This window comes from Cryphonectria parasitica (assembly GCF_011745365.1).
Source record: "Cryphonectria parasitica EP155 unplaced genomic scaffold M406scaffold_1, whole genome shotgun sequence".
NCBI classification, from domain to species: domain Eukaryota; kingdom Fungi; phylum Ascomycota; class Sordariomycetes; order Diaporthales; family Cryphonectriaceae; genus Cryphonectria; species Cryphonectria parasitica.
Window position 1 is genome coordinate 3,364,123 of NW_024468909.1, and position 22,505 is coordinate 3,386,627.

At 53.8% G+C, this 22,505-nt stretch overlaps 8 protein-coding genes across 8 annotated transcripts; 3 read left to right on the forward strand and 5 right to left on the reverse strand.

Moving 5' to 3' along the window:
- Nucleotides 1-153: 153 nt before the first annotated feature.
- Nucleotides 154-3,243, forward strand: M406DRAFT_87182 (uncharacterized protein; the record flags this gene model as incomplete). The annotated part of the gene is made up of 7 exons (XM_040926101.1): nucleotides 154-404; nucleotides 441-981; nucleotides 1,038-1,190; nucleotides 1,264-1,378; nucleotides 1,433-1,524; nucleotides 1,582-1,767; nucleotides 1,821-3,243. The coding sequence occupies 7 exons, from the start codon at nucleotides 154-156 to the stop codon at nucleotides 3,153-3,155; spliced, it is 2,673 nt and encodes an 890-aa protein (XP_040781309.1). The 3' UTR covers nucleotides 3,156-3,243.
- A 188-nt stretch (nucleotides 3,244-3,431) lies between these two features.
- Nucleotides 3,432-6,355, reverse strand: M406DRAFT_59377 (uncharacterized protein; the record flags this gene model as incomplete). Its single annotated transcript, XM_040924632.1, has 5 exons — nucleotides 3,432-3,968; nucleotides 4,027-5,622; nucleotides 5,668-5,924; nucleotides 6,023-6,177; nucleotides 6,330-6,355. 5 exons carry the CDS (start codon nucleotides 6,353-6,355, stop codon nucleotides 3,432-3,434), a joined length of 2,571 nt encoding a protein of 856 aa, XP_040781310.1.
- A 530-nt stretch (nucleotides 6,356-6,885) lies between these two features.
- Nucleotides 6,886-8,775, reverse strand: M406DRAFT_320338 (uncharacterized protein). Its single transcript, XM_040919372.1, has 4 exons — nucleotides 8,632-8,775; nucleotides 8,338-8,471; nucleotides 7,810-8,264; nucleotides 6,886-7,755 (listed from the first exon to the last, which is right to left on the reverse strand). Exons 1-4 carry the CDS (start codon nucleotides 8,764-8,766, stop codon nucleotides 7,247-7,249), a joined length of 1,233 nt encoding a protein of 410 aa, XP_040781311.1. The 5' UTR covers nucleotides 8,767-8,775; the 3' UTR covers nucleotides 6,886-7,246.
- Nucleotides 8,776-9,321: 546 nt separating this feature from the next.
- Nucleotides 9,322-12,064, reverse strand: M406DRAFT_87189 (uncharacterized protein; the record flags this gene model as incomplete). Its single annotated transcript, XM_040926102.1, has 5 exons — nucleotides 9,322-10,157; nucleotides 10,214-10,562; nucleotides 10,626-10,988; nucleotides 11,081-11,688; nucleotides 11,756-12,064. 5 exons carry the CDS (start codon nucleotides 12,062-12,064, stop codon nucleotides 9,930-9,932), a joined length of 1,857 nt encoding a protein of 618 aa, XP_040781312.1. The 3' UTR covers nucleotides 9,322-9,929.
- Nucleotides 12,065-15,850: 3,786 nt separating this feature from the next.
- Nucleotides 15,851-17,064, reverse strand: M406DRAFT_35959 (uncharacterized protein; the record flags this gene model as incomplete). Its single annotated transcript, XM_040923983.1, has 2 exons — nucleotides 15,851-16,034; nucleotides 16,091-17,064. Coding segments are annotated over 2 exons (1,158 nt in total), but the record flags the coding sequence as incomplete, so codon positions are not given.
- A 669-nt stretch (nucleotides 17,065-17,733) lies between these two features.
- M406DRAFT_336041 (acyl-CoA N-acyltransferase) lies at nucleotides 17,734-19,229 on the forward strand (the record flags this gene model as incomplete). The annotated part of the gene is made up of 2 exons (XM_040921100.1): nucleotides 17,734-18,043; nucleotides 18,103-19,229. The coding sequence occupies 2 exons, from the start codon at nucleotides 17,734-17,736 to the stop codon at nucleotides 19,227-19,229; spliced, it is 1,437 nt and encodes a 478-aa protein (XP_040781314.1).
- Nucleotides 19,230-19,864: 635 nt separating this feature from the next.
- On the forward strand, nucleotides 19,865-20,811 carry M406DRAFT_35219 (uncharacterized protein; the record flags this gene model as incomplete). The annotated part of the gene is made up of 3 exons (XM_040922670.1): nucleotides 19,865-20,020; nucleotides 20,085-20,261; nucleotides 20,338-20,811. 3 exons carry the CDS (start codon nucleotides 19,865-19,867, stop codon nucleotides 20,809-20,811), a joined length of 807 nt encoding a protein of 268 aa, XP_040781315.1.
- Nucleotides 20,812-21,150: 339 nt separating this feature from the next.
- M406DRAFT_344131 (50S ribosomal protein L12) lies at nucleotides 21,151-21,983 on the reverse strand. The gene is made up of 2 exons (XM_040921945.1): nucleotides 21,684-21,983; nucleotides 21,151-21,621 (listed from the first exon to the last, which is right to left on the reverse strand). Exons 1-2 carry the CDS (start codon nucleotides 21,903-21,905, stop codon nucleotides 21,289-21,291), a joined length of 555 nt encoding a protein of 184 aa, XP_040781316.1. The 5' UTR covers nucleotides 21,906-21,983; the 3' UTR covers nucleotides 21,151-21,288.
- Between the last annotated feature and the right edge of the window lie 522 nt (nucleotides 21,984-22,505).

The following is a 22,505-nucleotide window of genomic DNA, read 5'->3' on the forward strand; positions in this document are numbered from 1 at the left end:
TCCAGGTCTGAACTTGCTGTATTCTAAACGCACGACAACTGCCTCTCGTCCGCTCGATGCCAACAACCTAGCTCGAGCCCTTTCATCGAGGCAGGAGATGGGGCATGTCTTGGCAAGCACCGAACACACATTGTCAAGGCGCCGTTCCCGAACATGAACAACGGCCTGGACAGCTCGGAGGCGTCGTCTTCCTCCCACTCGCCTCCAGATCGACCGCACACGCCTCACCGCGACGACGAGCACGATTTGAGCCCACCCCATGCGAACAGCGATGAAGACCTCGACGAAGAGCCGCAGCATCACGATCTTTCCGCCCCTATAACCTTCAAGCGCAAGCAAAAGCGCACCCTCTTCGACTTCGCACAGAGCAGGCTGTTCACGACTTTCACCGGATCAAGTCCAGGGTCGAGTGGAGGGAACAGACCAGACTCGTCATATAGCAATGGGGCGCCGGCCAATGGACACACCCCATTGGAGAATCTAGGCGGCTCACCACTGCGGCGGCGGGGAGGTGCAAATGGAAACGCAGCCTCCAAGGATGGAGGGCCACTAGACTGGTATGTCGAGGGCCCAGGGCAAAGAGTAGGATATGAGGATCTCACAGCCATCGACTGGATTTTCGAATACACAAAGGAGCGCACGCGTCTACGGGTTCTTCGCAGCAGTGCCAAAGGTCTCTTGGGCAAGACACAACTGGCTCTTGACACCGCCCAAGAGTGGATGATATTAGTCTTGACCGGCATACTCGTTGGAACTCTAGCAGCTATCATCGACATCACCACAGACTGGCTCAGTGACCTCAAGGCCGGCTATTGCACTCAGAAAGACGGAGGTACATTCTATCTGAACAAGTCGTTCTGCTGCATGGGTTACGACGATGGCGCCCAGTGCCTGGGTTGGCGCCCATGGGCTACAGCATTGCACGTATCATCGGCGGCAGGAGGCTGGATTATAGAGTATATTTCCTTCATTGTCTTCTCGGTACGATCAACACCCCAAGCAAGCACCGTGACCCCTCGGATCCTGACGTGTGGCAGGTCTTTTTCGCTTTTTGTGCCAGCATTTTGGTGAAGGAGTATGCTATTCACGCGAAGCACAGTGGTATACCCGAAATCAAGACTGTGCTTGGAGGTTTCATCATCAGGAGGTTCCTGGGCACTTGGACCTTGATAACGAAGTCTCTTGGACTGGTATGGCTCAAGCACACGCTCTCCCCCCACCCTTCACGTACCATGGCCCCCTCTGAGTTGATTATGCCTGCAGTGTCTGTCGGTGGCATCTGGTATGTGGTTAGGAAAAGAAGGCCCACTTGTACATGTTGCATGCTGTTGTGCAAATCTCTTCATCAAGCTCTTCCCCGTCATCAATGAGAACGAAGGTAGGTTGTTATCCCTCTGAATGCAACTTGATGGGAGGTCTAACAGTCTCCCAGCGCGAAAAAGAGAGGTTCTTTCTGCCGCGGCCGCCTCTGGAATTTCTGTGGCCTTCGGTTCCCCCATAGGTGGAGTGTTGTTCAGTCTCGAGGTAAGGTTGCATGGGCGTTGAAGCACTTGGCATAATGAATCTACTGACGCCGAGAAGCAAATTTCATATTACTTTCCGGACAAGACCATGTGGAAGAGCTTCGTGTGTGCCAGTGTTGGTGCCGTCATCCTGAGAGCGTTCGACCCGTTTCGAAGCGGTGAGACTGCACTCTATCATGTCAAATACGACACCGAATGGCACTCATTTGAATTTGGGCCTTTCGTCCTCATGGGGATTATAGGAGTAAGCCAACAACAGACGTTCTGTTGCCAGGACATATGCTTACAAGATCACAGGGTGTTTATGGAGGATCCTTTATTAAGCTGAACATGAAGATAGCTCAGTGGAGGAAAACCTCCAATTTGGTCCCTGGCGCTGTCACGCAGGTTGTCGCCGTGGCCATCTTAACCGCTCTAGTCAACTATCCCAACCTCTACATGCGCGCACAGTCGTCAGAGCTCGTAGCAAACCTCTTTGCAGAGTGCGCAAGACTCGGCAACGACGATCAGTTTGGCCTCTGCAAGACTGGTGCCGCATCAGCAGGTACTATCGTGCTCCTGCTTTTCGCCGCAGTCCTGGGCTTCTTCCTCGCAGCAATCACCTTCGGCCTACAGATTCCCGCCGGTATCATTCTACCGTCCATGGCGATCGGTGCACTGTCAGGCCGCGCGGTCGGCATTATCATGGAGATCTGGGTGCACGACCATCCGAAATTCTACCCTTTCAGCCGCCAGTGCGCCCCTGACGTCCCGTGTATCAACCCTGGCACCTATGCCATCATCGGCGCAGCTGCAACCCTCGCTGGTGTGACGCGCATGACTGTCTCTATCGTGGTAATCATGTTCGAGCTGACGGGTGCACTCACATACGTGCTGCCCATCATGATCGCTGTCATGATCTCCAAGTGGACAGGAGACGCCATCTCGCGGCGCGGCATCTACGAGTCCTGGATCCATCTCAACGAGTACCCTTTCCTCGACAACAGCGACGATAACCTCATGAACATCCCAGACATCCCCTCCGCCCAGATCATGACTCGCATCGAGGACCTGGTCGTTCTCACCGCGACAGGCCACACTATCGCCTCGCTCAGCGCCATCCTCGACGCGCACGCCTACCGCGGCTTCCCCGTCATAAGTGATCCCCGCGAGGCCGTGCTGCTGGGCTACATCTCGCGCGCAGAGCTGAGCTACAACCTCCACACGGCCGCACGCACCCTCCCGCCCGAGACCGAGGCCTTCTTCTCGCACCAGGCCCTCGCGGACCCCCGCACCACTCTCGACCTCAGGCCCTGGATGGACCGGACCCCGATCACCCTGCCCTCGCTGTCCAGCCTGCACCTCGCCGTGAGCTACTTCCAGAAGCTCGGCCTGCGCTACGTGCTCTTCAGCGATAGGGGTGTGCTGCAGGGCCTCCTGACCAAGAAAGACGTCTGGTATGTGCTCAATGGTGCCGAAGAGACTAGGCGGACCACGGGGACGGCGGGTAACCTGGGCATTGAGACGGGAATCATGAGGGAGGATGGCGAGGGGGAACAGAGGGGCCTGCTAAGCGCTGGGAGGAGGGGTGGTGGTGATATGGCGGCTGACGAGGAGCCGAGCCCGAGTGCGGAGGTGGACTCGATTCTATAAGAGAGAAGAAGCTGCTGTGGGGTGCACGTTCTTGTTGCAGGCGAGTATATTAGCATAGACATACTAAGGCATTGCCCGAAATTTCTTCACGAAGCATCTTTCACTAGAGTCCACTAATTTGAGCCAAGATCTCATGATTGCAAATTATTTGATGCGAGTCTGAGCTCATGCAACCACTGACAGCCTCAACAGGTCTTGTCTCGAGAGCGACTATGCAATTTGGGAAGTTCGCCTTTCAAAAAGATCCTCCCCCCTGCCCTTACCTTGAGCCTTGAACTAGTACTCGTAATCATCATCCACCGCTGGGCCCTTACTCTTGGACACGCTCTCCTGCTTGCGGTACATCTCCGCCACCTGCCGGCTGCTCGTCGCCTCGTCCGGCTTCTTATCATCGCGCACCTTGATGAAGCGCGGGAACCGCAGGCTGATGCCCTTCTCGCCCGCCGGGTCGACACCCTCCTTCATTCCTGCCTTGTACCGCGGGCTGAGCGTCAGGTCCGCGGTGCGTACCTCCCAGACGTAGCGAGGCTCGAACCAGACATCCGGCTGGTGTTGGTTTCCAGAGGAGTGCGCATAAAACGGCTTCGGCCGATCGATAACGATCGCATTAAGCGACTTGTGCAGCTCTTCGAGCACGGCCTCAGAAAACCCAGTACCGATGTTGCAAACCGTCTCGTAAGTGTCAGACGACGGATTGTAGCAGGCCAGCAGGAAAGCGCCGTAGACGGATGTCCGCTTGCCCTTGCCATAGTAGGCACCCAGTACGACCAGATCGAGGGAGTCGCCCACACCGGAGAGATAGTCTTTCTTGATCTACAAGAGTATTGTCAGCAAGAAAGAAATGTAAAAAAGGGGCTTTCAGTTCACATACCTTGAGCCAATTTTGACTCCGTCTGCTGGGCTCATACGCGCTCTCACTGCCCTCCAGCATCTTCACCATCAGACCTTCGCAAGAGGCCTTGACACTCTCATCCAGGAAAGTTTGGATATCATCCAGCTCTTGACCGTTCGTGTGCGTCGCAAACGCAAACTCTCCCTCAACAGGAACGAAGGCTTCGTGGAGCAACTCACGTCGTTCTGCCAGAGACTTCTCCACGATGGCCTTGCCATTCAGGTACAGCAAGTCAAAGGCAAAGACGCACACCTTGACCTTGACGTCCTCAATCTTGACATCCTTCTTTTTCCTTGTCATCAGGTTCTGGAATGGCAGAACCTTCTTTTCAAGGGTGTCCCAGGCCACAGTCTCGCAATCGAGAACGAAGCTCTTGGTGTCCTCTTTGACCCAAGTATGCAGCTTCGCTAGAATGTCAGGGTATTTCTTGGACAGGTCCTCCGAATTTCTCGAGAAGATGGACGCAACGCCATCACCAACCGCCTTCGTTGCCCCCGCTGTGGCCTCGCTGAGGTGCTGGTCTGCATCCTTGGCGACGTAATGGATTTGCGCTCGTTCACCGTCGTACTTGTACTCGCAGGTAAATTTTCGGCCCTCGAACCGGTCCAGTACTTCTGTGATTGCCTTGGTCGGTTTCGCCAACATGGGCTTCAGTGGCACGCCGGGGCATAGTTTACAGTTCTCCCGCAGCTTTAATATGCCATGCTCCAACATTGCGGGTATGATGACATCGTAGCTTGGCAGCTCACTGTAGACAGTCTTCAACGTGGTTTCGGCCTGCTCCATCTCGGTAGTGCTTGGAACCTCGTTCTTCAATCCAGCCTCATGACAGATCATGGCATGGGCAAGAGATGTTAACACAGTCTGCTGCGCCAGCCCAAGTCGCAGCTTTCCCTCTAGGAAGCGGACAAGGTACTTGGTCTCACTTGGGCCGCCCTTGTCTTTGGTGATGTCTACCTTGCCCGTGCCGTGTGCATCCGCCGCAGACAGAAGTTTTTTGATGCCATCAACTTTCCTGCCCTGGGCACCAGAACCGGTCACAGTAGCAATGCCCATCAAGCCCGTATGAACACCTCGTACAGTCAGAGCTTTAGGCTTGAACATGGTCGGCTGGGTGGAGCGAGACTTGACAGCTACCAAGCCAAGATCTCCGATCTCCTTCTGATCGTTTTTGATGACCGCCAATGTTCGACCTGTCGTTTCTCCGATTGCTTTCATGATCGAAGACTCTCCAATGCCCAATTCAATGCCCGCATAATCGGGCGCGAGCTTGTTGATCATCAACAAGATCGTCGGTACCATATCATCAGGTGTGAGCCTCAAGACCTGCCGCAGAAACAACGAGCAGTGTGCTTGGATCTCGAGCCTCTTGGTCGTGAGCTCGATCAAGGAGAATGTCTTGCAGAGCGCGGCATACGGCACAGGCTCGCCAGGCTTCCAGTCAGGATACGGGTCCTTGACATTGCTGGTCAATTTCGTTTGGACGGTCTTGCGAACCTTTGCGGCGACCTCGGGCTTCTCCTCCTCACTCTCCTCCGCCTCTCTCTCTGATTCCGATTCCGACTCCGTGGCAGCCTTCGCGTCTTTATCTTCAATACTGGGGCTCGGCTCCTTCTTTACTGGCTTCGGCGACGCGGCCTTGGCTGGCTTCGCCGCTTTCTTCGGCTTGGACTTCGGAGCTGGCGCCTCATCCATAGCCTCGTCCTCATCCTCTTCGTCAAGCAGATTTCGGCTCTTTCGTGGACGCTTCCTAACTGGCGCAGCATCGTCCTCGTCCTCGTCCAGGTCGTCCGTCTCTTCCTTTAGCTTTGCTTTACCATCAGGCGGCTTTGCTGATGTCTTGGAGGCCTTCGGAGCCCGTCCGCGCTTCTTGACCTCTGCATATCTCTAGTCAGTCTGATGGCTTCTGAATGCGCAATAGATGGGCTGCCCTCACCTTGCACAGGATTCGAGTTCTCCTTCGCACTGGCATCACCCGTGCTTTCCTGGCTTGATGGCTCCGCCTTGACATCATCTCCATGCTCCTCATACTCATCCTCCTTCGACGTGCTGACCTGCTTCGACGCAAAAGACAATTTTGTCTGCTGAGTAGGGGCGGGCCTGGAGCCGGTGTGCTTTCCGAAAAACTTTCTGCAGGACGCACCAAATAAGTACATTGGTCAGTTCATATTCCCAAGCTTTCACCCATGAATGCTATGAATCATAAGACAAGGTAGTATCGCTGTAAAGGGTGAAGAATTGCATGCACACACCCCAAGGTGGTCTGCGACGGCTTGACATACCCCAGAGTCGCTTGCTTGGGCGCCATGGTGAGCAGCCGGAGCGAGGTGCGCGTCGCGAGCTGGAAGACGTGCCTTGAAGCCACACTGAACGAACACTTGTGCGTGTGACGAAGAACTGAAGAAGAGAGAAATAGACGTAGGTGAGTTTTATAGATTGAGGGGAAAAGGTGGTCAATCAACTCAAGAGGGGACTAAGCAGTCTTAGGCAGAAGCAATAGCTCGTTCTTGCAGAAATGGGTTTTGGCGGCTCGTGGTTACCTAATGACGCGACTTTGGGATGACGCGCTGGGCGAGTCAATTTGGGGGACCCGAGTCCAACGCGTCTCACGTGCGCTCCTCCCATTCAGTAGCACCCTGCACTGCCAACCCCTCGGCATCTTCCTCTTCTTTGGCAGCCTCGACCACATGTGTACATGGATTGTACTTTTCTTTTCTCCCCTTTTCTCTCTTCTGTCTTCTTTCATTTGCTGAATTAGCATTCTTTTCCCGGTCTTATTCCCCCCCTCCCCTCCACCTCTTTTCCTTCACTTTTCTTTAGGGAAACTCTCCTAGATATAGGGATAAGATAGAAAGTGAAATTGAACCCTCCTCCTAGTACAGCGTACTAGGTAGAGGTGCACTAGGTAGGTGTTACTCGACAAGCGACTCCTCGTCCGCATGATTGTGAAGGTATGTCTTTCTCTCTCTACCTTGCACTTTTTGTCACATTGGTTCCTCGACTCATCGCTCAGAAATTAATTATGGAATGAAATGAACCTCCCCCGAGTACTTAGTATTTCTATAGGATCCCGGTTTTCCTCCTAGTCCAATCCACTGTTTCTTATCTTTCTTGGTATTGTACATGCAGAACGCCAGGCCAGGGTAGTGCACAGTGCTTCACTTCTCTTTGTGTCCAATAAATTTTTACCTCGACCCATTTAGGCAAAGTAGAAGTTGTCATCAGGCGTACGTCCCCGGATAAAAGGCGGCTCCGATCCCCGGACGTAGATGTCCTCGTACAGGATCTGGGGGGTAGCCTCGGGCGCGGGCATGGCCTCGGCGGCGGCAACCTCCTCGTTGACGTGGTTGCGAGCCTCCTTGTCGATGGCCTTCAGCTCCTCCTCGGTCGCGACGGACCAGTCCAGGATGTGCTGCTTCAGGCCCGAGATGGGGTCGTGGGTGCTGCGCATGCGCTGGATCTCCTCACGGGTACGGTAGGTGGTGCCAGGGTCCGACATGGAGTGGCCTCCGTACCGGTAGGTGACGTACTCGAGGACGAGAGGGCCATTGTCGGCGTCAGTCCACTGCTTGCCGTACTTGACCGCAGCCTTGACAGCCAGGCAGTCCATGCCGTTGACCTTCAGGCCAGGGATGTACTGGCCACGCTTGTAGTAGTCCGTTAGGGCAGAGGAACGAGCAGCCGCCGTACCCATACCGTACTTGTTGTCTGTCATCCCCCGTTAGATGATTCCTGCAAAATCCAGACGGGACGTCGACTTACTCTCGCAGCCGAACAGAGCGGGCAGCTTCCACAGCTTCGCCATGTTGAAAGCCTCGAAGACCTGTCCCTGGTTGCTGGCACCGTCACCGTACAGGATAATCGAGCTGTTCTTGCGGCCGTTGTACTTGTGAGCAAAGGCCAGACCAGCACCAACAGGGACCTGAGCACCGACGATACCGTTGCCACCGTAGAAGTTCTTGGCGAACATGTGCATGGATCCACCCTTTCCATAGGCGATACCCTGGCGTCTACCGAGGAGCTCGCCGATGATGGACCGGACAGTGGCGCCGCGCATGAGGGCGAAGCCGTGGCAACGGTAGGCGGTGATGAGATCGTCCTCCTTAGTGATGGCGTGCTCGATGCCGACGGCAACGGCCTCCTGGCCGGTGGAAAGATGGCAGAAACCTCGGATCTTCTTGTCCTTGTAAAGCCGATCGGCAGCCAGCTCCATCTGTCTGTTTTCCCCCCGTCTGTCAGAGCTTGCTTCTACATCCACCAGAGCCTTCAAACTTGTAAGAGAGCGCATACCGAATGACAACCATATCGTAGAACATCTTCTTCAGCTCCTTCTTGGTCACCTCGAGGGTGTATGGAGGGGGGTCCAACTCGTAGGTCTCGAAGCTCTCATCGTTCAGGTTGACGATGAAAGGCTCGTCGTCGGACTGGAACGTTTCCTGTCAGCTTCGACCACGGTACAGGGCATACCAGAAACCCCTCTACAGAAAATTGGTATGCCGTGGAAAGCGTCAATCGGTCAATCGTCCGAAGACGGTGGGCAGATGCAGCTGGTAGAGCTGAAAGCTGCCGGTAGCTGTTGCTTACCTGGGGGACTGCGCTCTTATCGACGCTCGACGAGGCGGCATTCGTAGTGACGGTTCGTCTGGCGGCCACTAGAGGAATGGAAGGCCGAGTAGTGCGCAGAGGCACAGCCGCTTGTCTGACTGCCCGTGAGAACATGGCGGCGATGTGATGGTTGTTGTGGACGAAGTTTTGCAGAAGTGGGAGAGCGAGCGAACGTCGGCGTACGAAATGTTGGGCACGGAGCGAGCGGGTTTTGCGCTAGCGTGGATTTTTCGGGGGACTGCAGTCGAGGTACGTACCTCTTTCCTCCGGGTGGCTATCTGAAATGCCCGAATCGCGGACATTCTAATGCCTCACACACAGGCGGTTTTTTTTTTTTGGGGGGGGGGGGGGCGGGGGGGACCTGCTCCTTGTTCTCAGGTGGTACCCAGCGCAACAATTCGCGTTCGATTTATTTCGAGCCATTACCAGTTTACTGCTGATATGCCAATGATTTCTGAGAAGAGGAAAGAAAGAGAAAAGGAAAATGGATAAATACAGAGCGAAGAAGGAAGAGAGAAATTAAAATAAACAAAAATTCTATAAAATATATGTATCTATCCACACGACACTCTTCTCGTCACTTACTAGCCATGTCAGCCTTCCAAGTTGTCTTACTTGTTGTTCGCATGTACGTATGTCGTCATATTGAGCGGTCAATTACACGGTTTTACAGGCTTCACAAGTAGTGGATTGACATCAACATTGCTGTTTGCGAGCGTGTGCGAGCACAAGAAGCTCCCAACGGGTGTAACGCATCAGCCTCAGACGCGTCCCGATCATAGACTTTGGGGCCGGAAAGTAATGAAGATGGTGTCGTGCTGACTTTTCTTCGAGCTAGCTAACGCGTCGACGGTCTATCCTCCCCATCATGATGCCTCCCTTTGAGCCCCTTGTAACTTGACACCGCTCACTCCGGTCGGTTCGCATCAAAATCAATGCCAACGCTCGCTGCAGTTATTAACGCCTAAGCCATGCATGCATCGTAACCAAAATCCGAGTCCGCATCCCGGAAGCTAAAAGTAATAACGATTTTGTAACCAAGAAGAAAATGCGGCCTGTACCCAAATGCGGTATTATCGACGGCAGTGTGGAAAAGCAGACGACCCAGCCCATGCTATGCACGTCTTGATGTAAGAGATCCCAAGGGTAATGATGCCGCCCCGTTTTTGAGTGTAGAGATATTTGCCACCGACAAAGATAATATATGACCCCAAAATTGGGAGGCGTCGGATCACATGAATATCATATCGGCCTGATGAGTATATGCCGGTTCGAGCTCAGTCGTGAAAGAATGTACTACCGCCACCTTGAAGAGGTGCCGTCGAGGGGCCTGCATCCTCCATGTCGACATCCTCTCGATTGTCTCGTGGAGGCAGTCCCGGGATGACTGCTGGCTGCGGCTGTCTCCAGTCCAAGGCCAGCGCGCTCTTCGGTCGGTTGGGATCATCCAAGGCATCCATGGACAGAGGCCTCTCATCGTCTGGCGGGGGCGAGAAAGACCAGACCTACATACTTATCGTCAGTTCAAGGTCCCACATGCTGGAAACGTAGCTCAACTCACCTCCATGACAGTCCTGTTGTTGCGGAGAGCCATTGCCACACATTTCTCATCCTCGAAGGCGACGCGCCATACGGCTTCACCCTGCGCGATGAGCTCGCGGACTAGGTGGCCAGTCTTCAAGTCCCATACTTTTACCCGTCCATCGCTGCCACCGCTGACGACACGAGTATCGTCAAATTGCAAGCTGGTAACGCTGTTATCGTGAGCTGCCAGTCGGTGAATTGGTACAAATTTGGACAGAGACCAGACTCTGACCGAGCCATCTGAGCCACCGGTCACGAGGGTATCGCCTCTCATCTGCAATTGGCCGACTAAAGAGGTGTGACCCTGCAGGACTGCGAGGCATTCTCTGTGATATCGGTCAGCCACAAAACGAATTTTTAATCGTTCTCTTTGTGGGGGCTTGACTTACCCGGTGGAGGCATCCCAGATCCGAACACTGGTGTCCAGGCTGCCAGTTGCTACCCTGGCGCCGTCAAACGCGATAGCATATATCTGGCTATAATGACCTTGCAGCGTATGCAAACATCTGCCCTCGGAGATGCTCCAGATCTTGGCTGTGGTATCGTAACTGCCAGAAACCACGATATCACCCTTGATCTCCAAGCACCGCACACTAGCTTGATGACCCACAAGGACGTTGCGGCACAGGCCAGTACGAATGTCCCAGACACGAAGAGTGGTATCCCTCGAGCCCGAGATGGCCGTATTGGCATCTGACATCTTAAGACAGCGCACAGTACTAGTGTGGCCTCTGAGGGTGTAGGAGCAGACTCTGAGACAAGGTTAGTGGGATGACGAGATCCAAAAGAAGGAAACAAGCAGACAAGAAAGAAATAAAAGAATGTGGTGAGAGGGCATCCTTACCCAGTGTTTAGCTCCCAGACCCGGACGTCACGATCGCAGCCACCGCTGACTAGGACATCTTCCCAGGGGACCATAGCCCATACACCCATGACGTGACCTTGGAGGACACGCAGCGCATTGCCCTCGGTGTCGAAGACATGAATCTTGGCGTTATCCAGCGCCACAATGATGTACTTGGGCGTGAGGTGCAGACTGGTCACGACTCCTCCGTCCTGCGTAATGGCTCGTGTTGTGGATTTACCCCCAGTCCGCCAGGCCGCATCGACTAGGTATCTCTGCTTAAAGTGTGACTTGTAAGACTTGAGCATCGGCCTGGCCGGCGCACTCGACCCGTCCAGACTCCTAGAGGCAGACATGGCGGCTGCGGAGGGGTAGGCGCCTGGGAAACTGTGATTTGCGAACTGGCCGTCTGCGGAGAGCAGCGGTTGTGCTCCGGGTCTGGAGGCGTATGCAGGTAGCGCGGATCCTACGTCTGACAAGCGACGGCCGTAGTCGTGTTTCACGCAAAGGTTCTTCCAGGTCATGTCGTCGCTGAGAAGATCTCGCCATCTGCGGGAAACTTGAGACGCTCTCGCCAGGACCTTGGGGTCGTCGATGAATGATAAGATCTGCTCTCACGTCAGCAAGGGCGGAGACACGTCATAGACACGGACCGAACAGCCGCGTTGTACTAACCCTAAGGCACAATTCATCCGGTAGACTGGTGAACGGATCTTTCTTCAGCAGAGGACTGACGAACTGATGAACGAAGGAAAGCTGTTGGCTTGTGCACAGGTTCAACAGGTCAGCCAGAATGCGGGTTCGCTGGGGACCCGAGCAGCTCTGAAAGTGCTGCCGACATTTAGCCAAGAATATGTCTTCTTCATCTCCGGCATCGCTCCAGTCGGGCTGGGCGTTGGACGGACCAGGAGAGGCTGCCGGAGTAGGTGGAGGCGGGGGTGATCCGGTCAGCGTCTGGTCAAAGTCGGTAGCAGGAGTGCTCATGTTGGGAGTCGGGGGTCCTCGCGGCGGTCGAGGCTGAGGGATCTTGATGGAGTGGTTGCCGCTGTTCATAACCAATTCCTCGCCCGAGTACAGGCTCGCTCTTCTGTCAGAAAAGCTGAGCGGCCGATGGCCGTAGGAATCCATCCTCGAGCTATCCTTCAACAAGCCAATGCCAATGTATGGATGTAAAACTCGAGCACGATCTGGGCGGCCGAGGAGCGATCGGAGGGAGGTTTCGATCGATCTGGACTCGTTGATGGGGCTCAAGATCGTCTCTGTTTTTGGCGCATACAGTCAGTTTGACAATGTCTATGGGGTCCTGGGTCTCGACCCAGGTCTATGGCGCCTGGTCAATTCACAGACTTCGGGGCAACCAGCAGTTTCGTATGATACACTAGACTCGCCAAGGGGGGAATGATGATAATAGCACTGACCTTAACCAGAAAAAGAAGTAAAAAATTGTTGCCGTTGACTCTGCCCCTACTCAAGAAGGAGTAGCACTGCGTAGCTCTTTCCCCCGAAAATCAGAAGTAAGAAATAGTTACGTGTCGACGTGATTCCTATAGTGATCGTTCCAAAAGGCGTCGTTCAAGAGGGCAGAAGAAGGTGGCCTGTAACGTTGACACTTAATAGGCGCCGGAATCCAAAAGGGGGGGGGGGGCGACAGTTCGGATGCTTTGATCGGAGGTGAGAAAAAGGCGTCCGGATGACAGTGTAGCGTGTAACTTTAAACCGTGGGATCGTGTGTAGGTGCGTGCTCCAGTGCGAAGGCGTGATAATGCAGAATTGGAGAAAACGATTCGTACATCAGACACAAGAAGAAAGGCGGACGTTAATCCTCGGTTAAGGGGGGGCAAGGAGGCGGGAGAGAGATTAGATGACGGCAGGGCGCGGGCGCTGTCGAGTGCGGTGGTGGTGGCAGAATAAACAAGACGAATCAAACACCAAAGAAGAAGAAAAAAGGAAGGAACAAAAACCGCCCAGGCGAAAAGAAATGAGGAACTTTGGAATAAGACAAAAAGTGAGGACAATTCGGCCTCTCCGCCCACTCGGTATGTCGTATGAGTGTGTGTGCCGTAGGGGCGAAGGTGAGGAGGAGGTGTGTCTTGGATGCAGGGTGGGCGAGTGCGTATGAGGTGAGGAGAATGGGGAATGAAGGATGTCAGATTCAACCAGGTCGAGGCGGCCTGTTGGAAATGGATGGACTGGGCTCAAATCGACGTGCGGCAGCGGGGGCAAGGGCAGGATTCATGCAGGTGGTCTTCTTGTCTGATCCAGGGCCTGCAGGTGGAGGTGGCTGCTCTCTCTCTCTCTCCTGTTCCCGGAAAGAGTCAAGCTGCCGCATCCGCCTGCTTCAACTTTGATCAATGATGGTTGCAGAGAGACGGACAGATAAATCACAACCCACGGAGGAAAGCCTGCAAGTGTCAGGTCCAACACAACGAAGAGATGTTTTTGCCATAGATGCTTTGAACGATAACTGCCTATTTCATCATGCTCCAGCATCACAAATTGTAAAAATCAAAAGTGCCAGCCAAGAGCGTCCCCAAACCAGGTTCTTGCTATGCTTTCGTATTCCCCCCCGTTCTTGTTCAATGTCTGGCAGTCAGCAGGGCATGACAGGCCCTGACAGGGAGGGTGTGATTAGAAACCAGGAATGCCAGCCTTCAGACTTACAGGGGGTCTGCCTGACAAGACAAGAAAAAGAAGGGGGGAGAAAGAGAGAGAGAGAGAGAGAAAAGAAGGGAAAAAACCCCAAACCCCTTCTCCGGGGGTGTTTCTGGCGATCTATGCAGTTTACATGCATTCCCGTGTCATGGCTAAAACAGGGGCCCTCCTGAACCTTCTCTCTTCTCTCTTGTTCACATCTTGACCCAGTACACATGAAATGTTCATGGAGCAGAATTTTTTCTTCATTTTCTCCTCTTTCCCTTTCGCCTCGTTTTCTCCCTGTGTCCCACTCACATGTAGATGTAGCATAGTATCTGCTCTGTGGTAGATTGCAAAAACGGCATCACAGCAAGAGAGCGCTGAGTCGTGCTTGGACCAACTCATCATGTTTACGATACAACGCTTGCTGTCAACAGACCACTGGTGCCACGCACCCTCTGCAACCTGGTCAGGGTCTGGTTTGTAAGAAGCAAAAGACGTCACTCAATTTCACTACCACGAAACTTATGATTTCACACCCACTCCGTTGCGTGTACCCACAACCTTATCCTCCCTCCCTATTCTCCCTTCCAACCCCCCCTTAAAATCGCAGCCACACCGGGTTCCTTGCGGATGGACACCGATTTCTCAGTTTGATTCGGCGCGGGCGCTTGGACACCAAAGTTAGTACTGCGTGTGGGAGGACATCTGGACCATTCTGAGAGCTGATTTCAGCCTCGAGACCCCGACACGATGTCATGAGTCCAAGCCTGTTGTTCTGCCTACATTGACACATCTTGCTACCAGTCCACTGGACAGGATCGATTGCTTCACTGTGGCGACCATCCAGGCGGCCATGATAATGGTGTGTTGTGCTGGCCAACAAAATAGGCCTTGCAGGCAGGTCTCTTCAAATATCAGGCTATGTAAATCCCCAGCCACACACATACCATTCCGTCTGGACTACTCGAGACCCCACGTACGTTTCGTAGAAATGCGTATCTGAAACAGCGATCCAAAGGATTTAAACACCTCTCTGCCGAGCACACAATATTTTTAGACCCGTTGAAAAAAATCCTCCGGGAGGAAGCGCTACGCTGCAGGAATATGCTGAACACACATCAACTTCAGCCTCAACAACCGTACGCTTCCAGGCCACCCCGACCTGTAGGATCGACCGTGATACAACTTCGATGTATTGTTCTCTCGCTCTCTTCCTCTCTCCCTCTTCCCATTGGAGACAAAAGGAGAGAGATGGCAGGCTCAGGTTGACAACAACCTACAACACTAAAAGCATTCTCCGAATGTCATGCATGCTCTCACGACTTGCCCAATGTGGCGCGTCCTCCCTCACGTCAGCGTCAGCACTGGGTCTAGCAGCCGAAGATGAGCGGCTTCGATTTTGTTTTCTGCTCCCGGCGATCGAGACACGGCCGTTGGATTTTGTGCGCCCCCAGAGAGCGATTGTTCGGCGCCACGCCAGACAATGCCGTGTTGCCCTGCAGCCATTTTGTTCCAACTGTCTCTGACTGTGCTCGTCTTGTGTTCTCCGACTTGAGACATGTAAGGCCGCAGCTGTCCACGCTTGTACTGCAGATTTCTGGATGTGAGGAACATGATGATTGTTGTCGGCGCAACACAGTTGGCTAGGCTCTACGTGAGGCGGGCTATTGCTGCTACTGCTGCTGCTGCTGATGCGGACTTTGTTATGCCTTGAGGAGACTTCGAGTTGCCGCAGACCTGTAGACAATGCGTTGCTCTTTTCGTGCGATACGACGTCTACCGGGGTGGGGGGTGAGAAATAAAAAACGGCGGCAGAGCAAGGGAGCCGACGTCTCCATGTAGACCGTAGCGAAGAACCAATGAATAATCCCAACAATTGTTGTCCTATAGTATGTACCGTGGCCGTGCAGTGCTGAGAAGAAAACCCACAAAACCTAGACGCCACCTCGAAAACTGCACGATCCAAACAGCTATGCATGACACACGCACGCACGCTGATAAACGTAGTCGCTGTCTATGCTGGAGATCCCGAACGCCGTCGATGCCCACGCCACAACACTCTCGACAGTCGCCAACCATGGCATAACCTAAACAAAAGCTAAATACTCCTACTCATACAAGAGCCAATGCCCTTCAATGATGGTGCCCAAACTGTGTGAGAAGAGGTAGAAGCATACCACCTACAGTGGCCACTGTATCTCTCACTTGCGGTCGCCCAGGTTTCCTCTGCGGGCTGTCTGCGTAGCCGTTCATAGACGAATGGTGGTCGTGTGGTTGTGCAGATGGCTCCTCCTGCATGGCGTGCATGGCAACATATCTGACCACTCCGGTCAGCCACCTGATTAAATCGGTGTTTTCGGGGAGACAACTTACAAGAAAGTGCCGCCGGAGAACAAGAGAAGCATGCCGGTCCACCACTGCCCCGTGGGGCCGTCCATGTTCCCACCACCAAGGATCGACACGAGGATGAAGGAGCCAAGCGCACCGACAGGCGCTGCCAGACTAAACGCCATCAAGTGTCCTCGAGCAGCCCGTTTTGATAGCCCCTGCCTGAGCAGCAATGATGTCAACCCGAAGGCCGCAGGCGCCTTGTGAACCATGATCGCAACAAAGATGATAATTCCTAGCTTCATGTCGCTCGTCGTTGCCGATGCGCCCATTGCGATCCCATCCGCCGCCGCATGGATCACTAGGCCCACGGTGGTTGCAAGACTCCTCGACTGTCTCGGTGACGGCGATAAGGAGCTCAAGAAGCCGTCATGCTCGTCTTCACCCTCGCCATTGACGCTTGAGGAGCCGAGGTTGTCCAGACTGATATGCCGTGTTGCTGGGACCCTGTTCAACCCGTCGGTGGCGTGTTGCGGTAGTCTGTCAATCAAGAACATGAGGACAAAGCCCAGCATCAAGGAGAATCCGATATAGAATGTTGGGAAGCCATCGTCCTCGTGCTGCACTACGTCTCCCTTTGGTGGCTCAGCCGGCGCATCCCCTTCTGCTATTGGCGCATCGTCCCTTTTTTCCAGTGCTTCGCGTATAATTGTGCCATGATCGACAGGCGATTCCTCCACAATTTTTATCGCAGGTAAGTCTCGAGGCAATATGGGCTGCGGCACCTGGCGCGCTGCGACGATCGATCTTAAGCCGCGTGGTTCGTGTGCCCCGGCCCCTGAAGACGCAACAGCCTCAACACCCTCCGGTACAATGACAATCAAGGATGTGCCGACGAGTATTCCAACTCCTATGCTCGATATTAAGCGTAATTGTGATTGGCTGAGGGTCATCGATAGAGGTAGAGCACCGGCGAGGAACGAGGCAAGAGCCATCACCAACTGGATATGTACAATTAGCTGGTGCGGTCCGTGGTCATTTCAGAGAGGTTGTAGGCTCACGCTCAGGACGAGGAGAAGAAAAAGCCCGCCCATCATGAATCTGATGCTATCCAAATATTGAGCGCATGGGTGAGGGACGCGATTGAACAGATCTTGAAACGGAGGGGCGAGCCTGAAAGACTGATGTGTCCAATCGGGATAGCGATGTCGAGGAATTTCTGCCAAAGGTTTCCTGCTCCCTTCTGGGACGATTGGTCCGTCCTCGCCTGCTATGTCGAACGGGTTGAAGCCTTTGTTAAATTTTCTAGGCGTGTAAAAACTCGAGGTCGTGTCAAGCGTCGCTGGTCGATTGCCCCGAAAGTCTGGTGAGACGGACGGGTGTAGTGCAGGAGAAGCAATTACTGTGGTAGTAACTGCAAGCTCCCCCTGTCTCACTCACGCAGATCGTGGCGGACCCCTGCATTCCCTCCCGCAGGGCCTCAGCAGGCTATCGACTTTCTCTACACGGTGCACCTAATTTAGCTCTACGTCGCGTCGCACCGCACCGCGATCTCATTCGCGTTCGCACTCAAACCTCGACCTTTGCCTTTCATCTAAAACATCACGACTCTAAACTTTCTCATACAAAGGGATCGAGAATTCGACGTCAAGGAATCAGAGTGCATCCATTGGACCGCTACAGTCACCATGGCAGAGGAAGTTCTGGACGAGTGGACCGTCAAGGCGAGCAATATCTTGAACATCAGCCTGGTCACTAAGGCAGAGCAAGGGCGTCCTAAGACCATCGCAAGCTTTCGACCAACTTGGACCTATCCCATCGTTAACAACGATGAGGAAACGATCTATGGCTACAAGGGATTGAAGATCAGTCTCCGCTTCAATGCATCTGACATGCGCCCACACATCTCTCACACATCAACAAAGAGAGTACCTGCTACCGTTGCGATCGCCGAGTCGCCAGAGATTCGAGACCTTTTCGAGCCCTTCCTACCTCCAGGCAAGCCCCCCCCCCTTTCCCTGCCTCCCTTTCGCCTTCTCAATACTAACCCCTTGTAGTCGCATTTGGAAAGGCAGCCGACTTTGAAGTCGCTGTCCAAAACAGTTCCGATGAGTGGCACCCGCCCGGAGAGCTGGTCGAGACGTTCCAAGGCGACACGGAGGATCTGTATGAAGTCTGGAGGGGCAATCTAGCCGATCCTCTGGTTTTGGCGCTTGTCAAGAGGATCCAAATCCTGGTGTCTCTCTTCATAGAGGCAGGAACGCCAATACAAACGGAGTCCACAGAAGATGCCGAGGCGGACTTTCTGGATCGATGGACGGTGTTCTTCCTCTATCAGAAGCAGCCGCGCGCAAACGAGCCTGGAAAGTACACCTACGTATTTGTCGGATACTCAACAGTCTATCGATTCTTCATCTTCCGACCTCAGACGCCTGACGGTGGGGCTACTGGCGATCTTGAACTTCCGACAAAGACAACGCCCTTCTCAGACTTTCCGTGCCGATCCAGAATATCACAGTTCGTCATCCTGCCACCTTTCCAGCACAAAGGCAATGGTCAGCGACTGTACAGACCGATTTTCAAGACGCTTCTCGACGATCCAAACACCTTTGAGATCACTGTGGAGGACCCCAGCGAGGCATTCGACACCCTGAGGGATATGGCAGATCTGGCTTTTCTCCGGGAAAAATCTGACTTCAATGAAATCCGAATCAACACAAGCGTGACGCTTTCCAAGAACGGCTTTGTGCTGAGCAACATTGTCGACAAGAAGGTTTTGGAAACGGTGCGCACCAAGTACAAGATTGCCTCTCGGCAGTTCTCCAGACTGGTCGAAATGCATCTCATGTCAAAGCTTCCAGACTCGGTGCTCACGAAGCTGGAGGACGCGGTACAGGGGAAAGTTAAGAAAGCTGCCACAAAGGCGGAGGAACACGAGTACAGGCTGTGGAAGCTGGTCACCAAGTCGAGGATTGCAGCTCAGAACAAGGAGCAGCTGAGTGCGCTCAACCTCGACGAGCGGGTCACGAAGCTCAACGAGACGCTGAACAGCGTGGAGCTCGAGTACGCCCTGCTTCTGTCCATGTTTGAGCAGCGCAAGGATGCACACTCCAAGACCGATGGTAAAAAAAGGAAGGCGGAGGAGGAGGCTGAGGCGTCCAGTAGCAAAAAGTCGAAAGCCTAGGGGTCACTGTCCTTCGAACTTCTCAGCAGGTGCTGAGCTCTAAGATGCCATGCCGGCATTCCAGAGATGCATCCAAGGCCACGGACACATTTGCAGGACTCTTGAAATCACGGCAACTGGTCAGGATCTCAGGCTCAACAGGAAATGGTTAGTTACTTTGAGTTTGAGAGGAATGTGGATCTTTGATCAATAATAAAAGGCGTCTGAATTGCCCAATGAATAAATGATTCCAAAACTCTGCAAGTGCGCGCTCACTATGCATGTTAGGGCAGCGAAATTCAGAATTCAGCATGAAGGTGACACTGCATTTCGACATGTGAGCACTGCCAAGGAATCGCTCTTGCTAAAGTGGAATTCTAAGCACTGATGTCCAGCTGCCGTGGGGCCAGTAGCCCGCCGCTACACCGCCTAACTAAAGAAGGCTAGCACCAGATCCCAGCGCTGCAGCCCTACAACGGGGAGCAACTTTGCCATCCAGTGACAACCTGGAAGCCGCCCATCTCACTCTATACTTCCCGCCTCTTCAAACATAGCCCACCAGAGAAGGAAAAAACCCAACAACACACTGAATTTTCAAACTCGCATTTCAGCGCTTCTGGGTATATTAACACGTGTGGGATCATTCAAGTGATACAATGGCCGACCCTTTCGAGGTGCGGATGCGATTTTCGTCGCAGTTGCAGCACCTCAATGCGTCCGTGACATCTGCGCAAAAGGCAGCCCAGTACGCACTCAAGTACAAAGACATGGACGAGGACTTGCACTCGTGCATATTAGAACAACTAGAGCGGGTATGTCATCATATAGTCTCTGCTTTACGTAGGAAGAATGTCATCAGGCTAATTTTTAATACAGAATAACATGAATACTCGTGCCAATATCATGTACTTCATTGAGCACTTCCTCGAGATGGCACAGAAGGACGGACACGTCGATTACGTGCGCATGTTACAGCGCGACATCATCCGGGTGGTTGACGCCGTGGCTCCGGACGATGGCTCTGGTGCTGCGAATGTTAAGGTCGTCAGGAGGGTTTGTCTACCTTGCACCATTTTCCTTTCCTTATCTCATCATAGCAGGCCTCTCTCCCCTTCTAACCAGCGAGCAGGTTCTCCAAGGCCTTCAATCCAAGAATTTTCTCGCTGCCCAGACAGTCGACGAGATCAACGAAGTGCTCAAGGAGCGCGAGACAGCCAGCATAGATGCCGTTATGTCCTCGCCTGTTAACAGCACGAATCCGGGGCTAGGCGACATGCCAGCGTCGCGCACCATACCCAGGCCAGGCGGCACGGTGCTACCGCCGCGCCTCGACAAGAAACAGATCGAGCAGCGCATCGAGGAGGACCGTGAGCGGCACAAGAGGTTGCGGGAGAGCATATGGGCTGTCCCCAACGAGCCGCCAGACGCCGAGATGTGGAAAATGTGGGACGAGACGAGTGACCTTGGGGACGATGACTTCTTGCTGGCGAAGGAGGAGGAGGAAGAACGGCAGCGATGCGTCGTGGATAGCTGTGTGCATCGCCAGGACGAGGAGACACGGAGACGGAAGGCACACGTACCCAATGGAAATCACGCGCAATGACCTCAGCGTGCATCGACAATATTATGCTGAATACCGTCGGTGCTTAAAGTCTACGGTACGGGACAAATGCCGAGCCGTCTTGGAGAGACCGTGAGGATGGAAGCTCAATTGTACGAATATCGAAGTAAGTATACAAGTCCGCTGACACCAATGAGCTCCTCACTTACTGAGGTGTGTCTAGAGCGACTCAGCCATCGAGTCACTGGAGGGGGATTCCCAATACTCTAGAAGGCGCCTCGGTCAATCGACGGCCCTTGGAGGAATCGAGGCAGGAATTTGATAGAATCCGCAGTCTTGCGAATACGATGTCAGGATACCCTCTGCAAGGTTGTGTAGAAGCTGGTGACATTACCGTCCGGCTAATCCTGTATACTATTACACGTGCCTTTGTACATGCAAATGCCCGAGATGCGGTCCATATTGCCCCGAAATCCACGTGGATATCTGCCCAGTCCTTCTGCAACCCCTTCCGCACATCTACTCCATCTGGACGACAGCGCCAAGCTCCTTCAGGGTCGCCACGATCTTCTCAGCCTCATCTTTCGGTACCGAATCCTTCATCATCTTGGGCGCGCTCTCTACAAATTTCTTAGAGTCCACCAGACTCAGACCTAGCAAGCTCTTGATTTCCTTGATGACCTTCGGCTTCGCGCTCGTCTCGAATGACATCAGCTTCACGCTGAAGAGGGTCTTCTCCTGTGCCGCAGCGGGGGCGTCCTCCTCAGCTTCTGCCGCAGCTGCTGGTGCTGCCGCCGGGGCTGCAGCGGCAGCGAACCCACCGATGGGCATGTCTGGGATGTTCAGTCGGGACTGTCGAGAAACCCAATTAGCTCTTTGACGCCACTCCGTCGGATGCATATGTTCCCTCCCACCTTGAGGCTTGACACCAGGTCCGCAGTCTCCAGCAGCGTCAATTGGCTGATTTGCTCCACAATGCCGGCAATCTTGGGATTTGTAGGTGCGGCGGCAGCCTCGGTCGACTGGTATCGCCTTGCTATCCTCTGCTGGGCGAGCGCACCCGTGGTTCGGAGGGAGGTTGCGGATCGAATTTGGCGGGCGCAGCATTGCGCCGCATATCTGGAGGAGAGCGACATGGTTGTAGTTGTCTTCGGAGGGTTCTCGAAGGGATATTGAAGGTGTATGTATCGCGTGAGGGCCTACCAGAGCTCGTCTCTCACGCGGTCGTTGACGGGCTCCAGAACTTTTTCTAAGCTCGAGGTCGTCCCTGGCCAATGCTCTGCCGCCCCGGTCGCCTGGAAAATCCGCTTTCCGTTTTAGAAGTCTGCAGGGACAGGGATCATAGCTTAGATCCCTGCCGCTGCGACTTTAGGACGGCAGAAAAAAAAGTCGTTGATCAGGACTGCGAACTTCCCAAACTATTTCCAAAACAAAATTCACGAGATCTCGCCGACCATGGCGAATTTCGATGTGAGCTCACAGAGGGCATCTCTGCTGGGCGATGCGACCGCGGTGGCATGCTTACCACCCGAGTTGCTTCACATCATCCGCAAACAGAACCCGACGAATTTTCTGGATGCCATATCACAGGCGGCACTCATACCTCAACTTACAGGCCGTCTCTACGCCCATTTTGAGCCAGTCTTCACAGACATTTGCGCTCGTTGGATCCTCAGCACACAACGTGGCAGCTGCAACAACAGCATCTTGGCAGCATTTGCTAGGATCCTTCCTTT

Excerpts from the sequence above, each read along its gene's own strand:
- M406DRAFT_320338 (XM_040919372.1), bottom strand. The coding sequence starts at position 8,766 with ATGTTCTCACGGGCAGTCAGACAAGCGGCTGTGCCTCTGCGCACTACT. Across the intron at positions 8,472-8,631 it reads ATAAGAGCGCAGTCCCCCAG|TCCGACGACGAGCCTTTCAT; the intron begins GTAAGCAACAGC and ends GAAACGTTCCAG. Across the intron at positions 7,756-7,809 it reads CGCTCTGTTCGGCTGCGAGA|ACAACAAGTACGGTATGGGT; the intron begins GTAAGTCGACGT and ends GGGGGATGACAG.
- M406DRAFT_344131 (XM_040921945.1), bottom strand. The coding sequence starts at position 21,905 with ATGTCGCTCTCCTCCAGATATGCGGCGCAATGCTGCGCCCGCCAAATT. Across the intron at positions 21,622-21,683 it reads ACCTGGTGTCAAGCCTCAAG|TCCCGACTGAACATCCCAGA; the intron begins GTGGGAGGGAAC and ends GTTTCTCGACAG.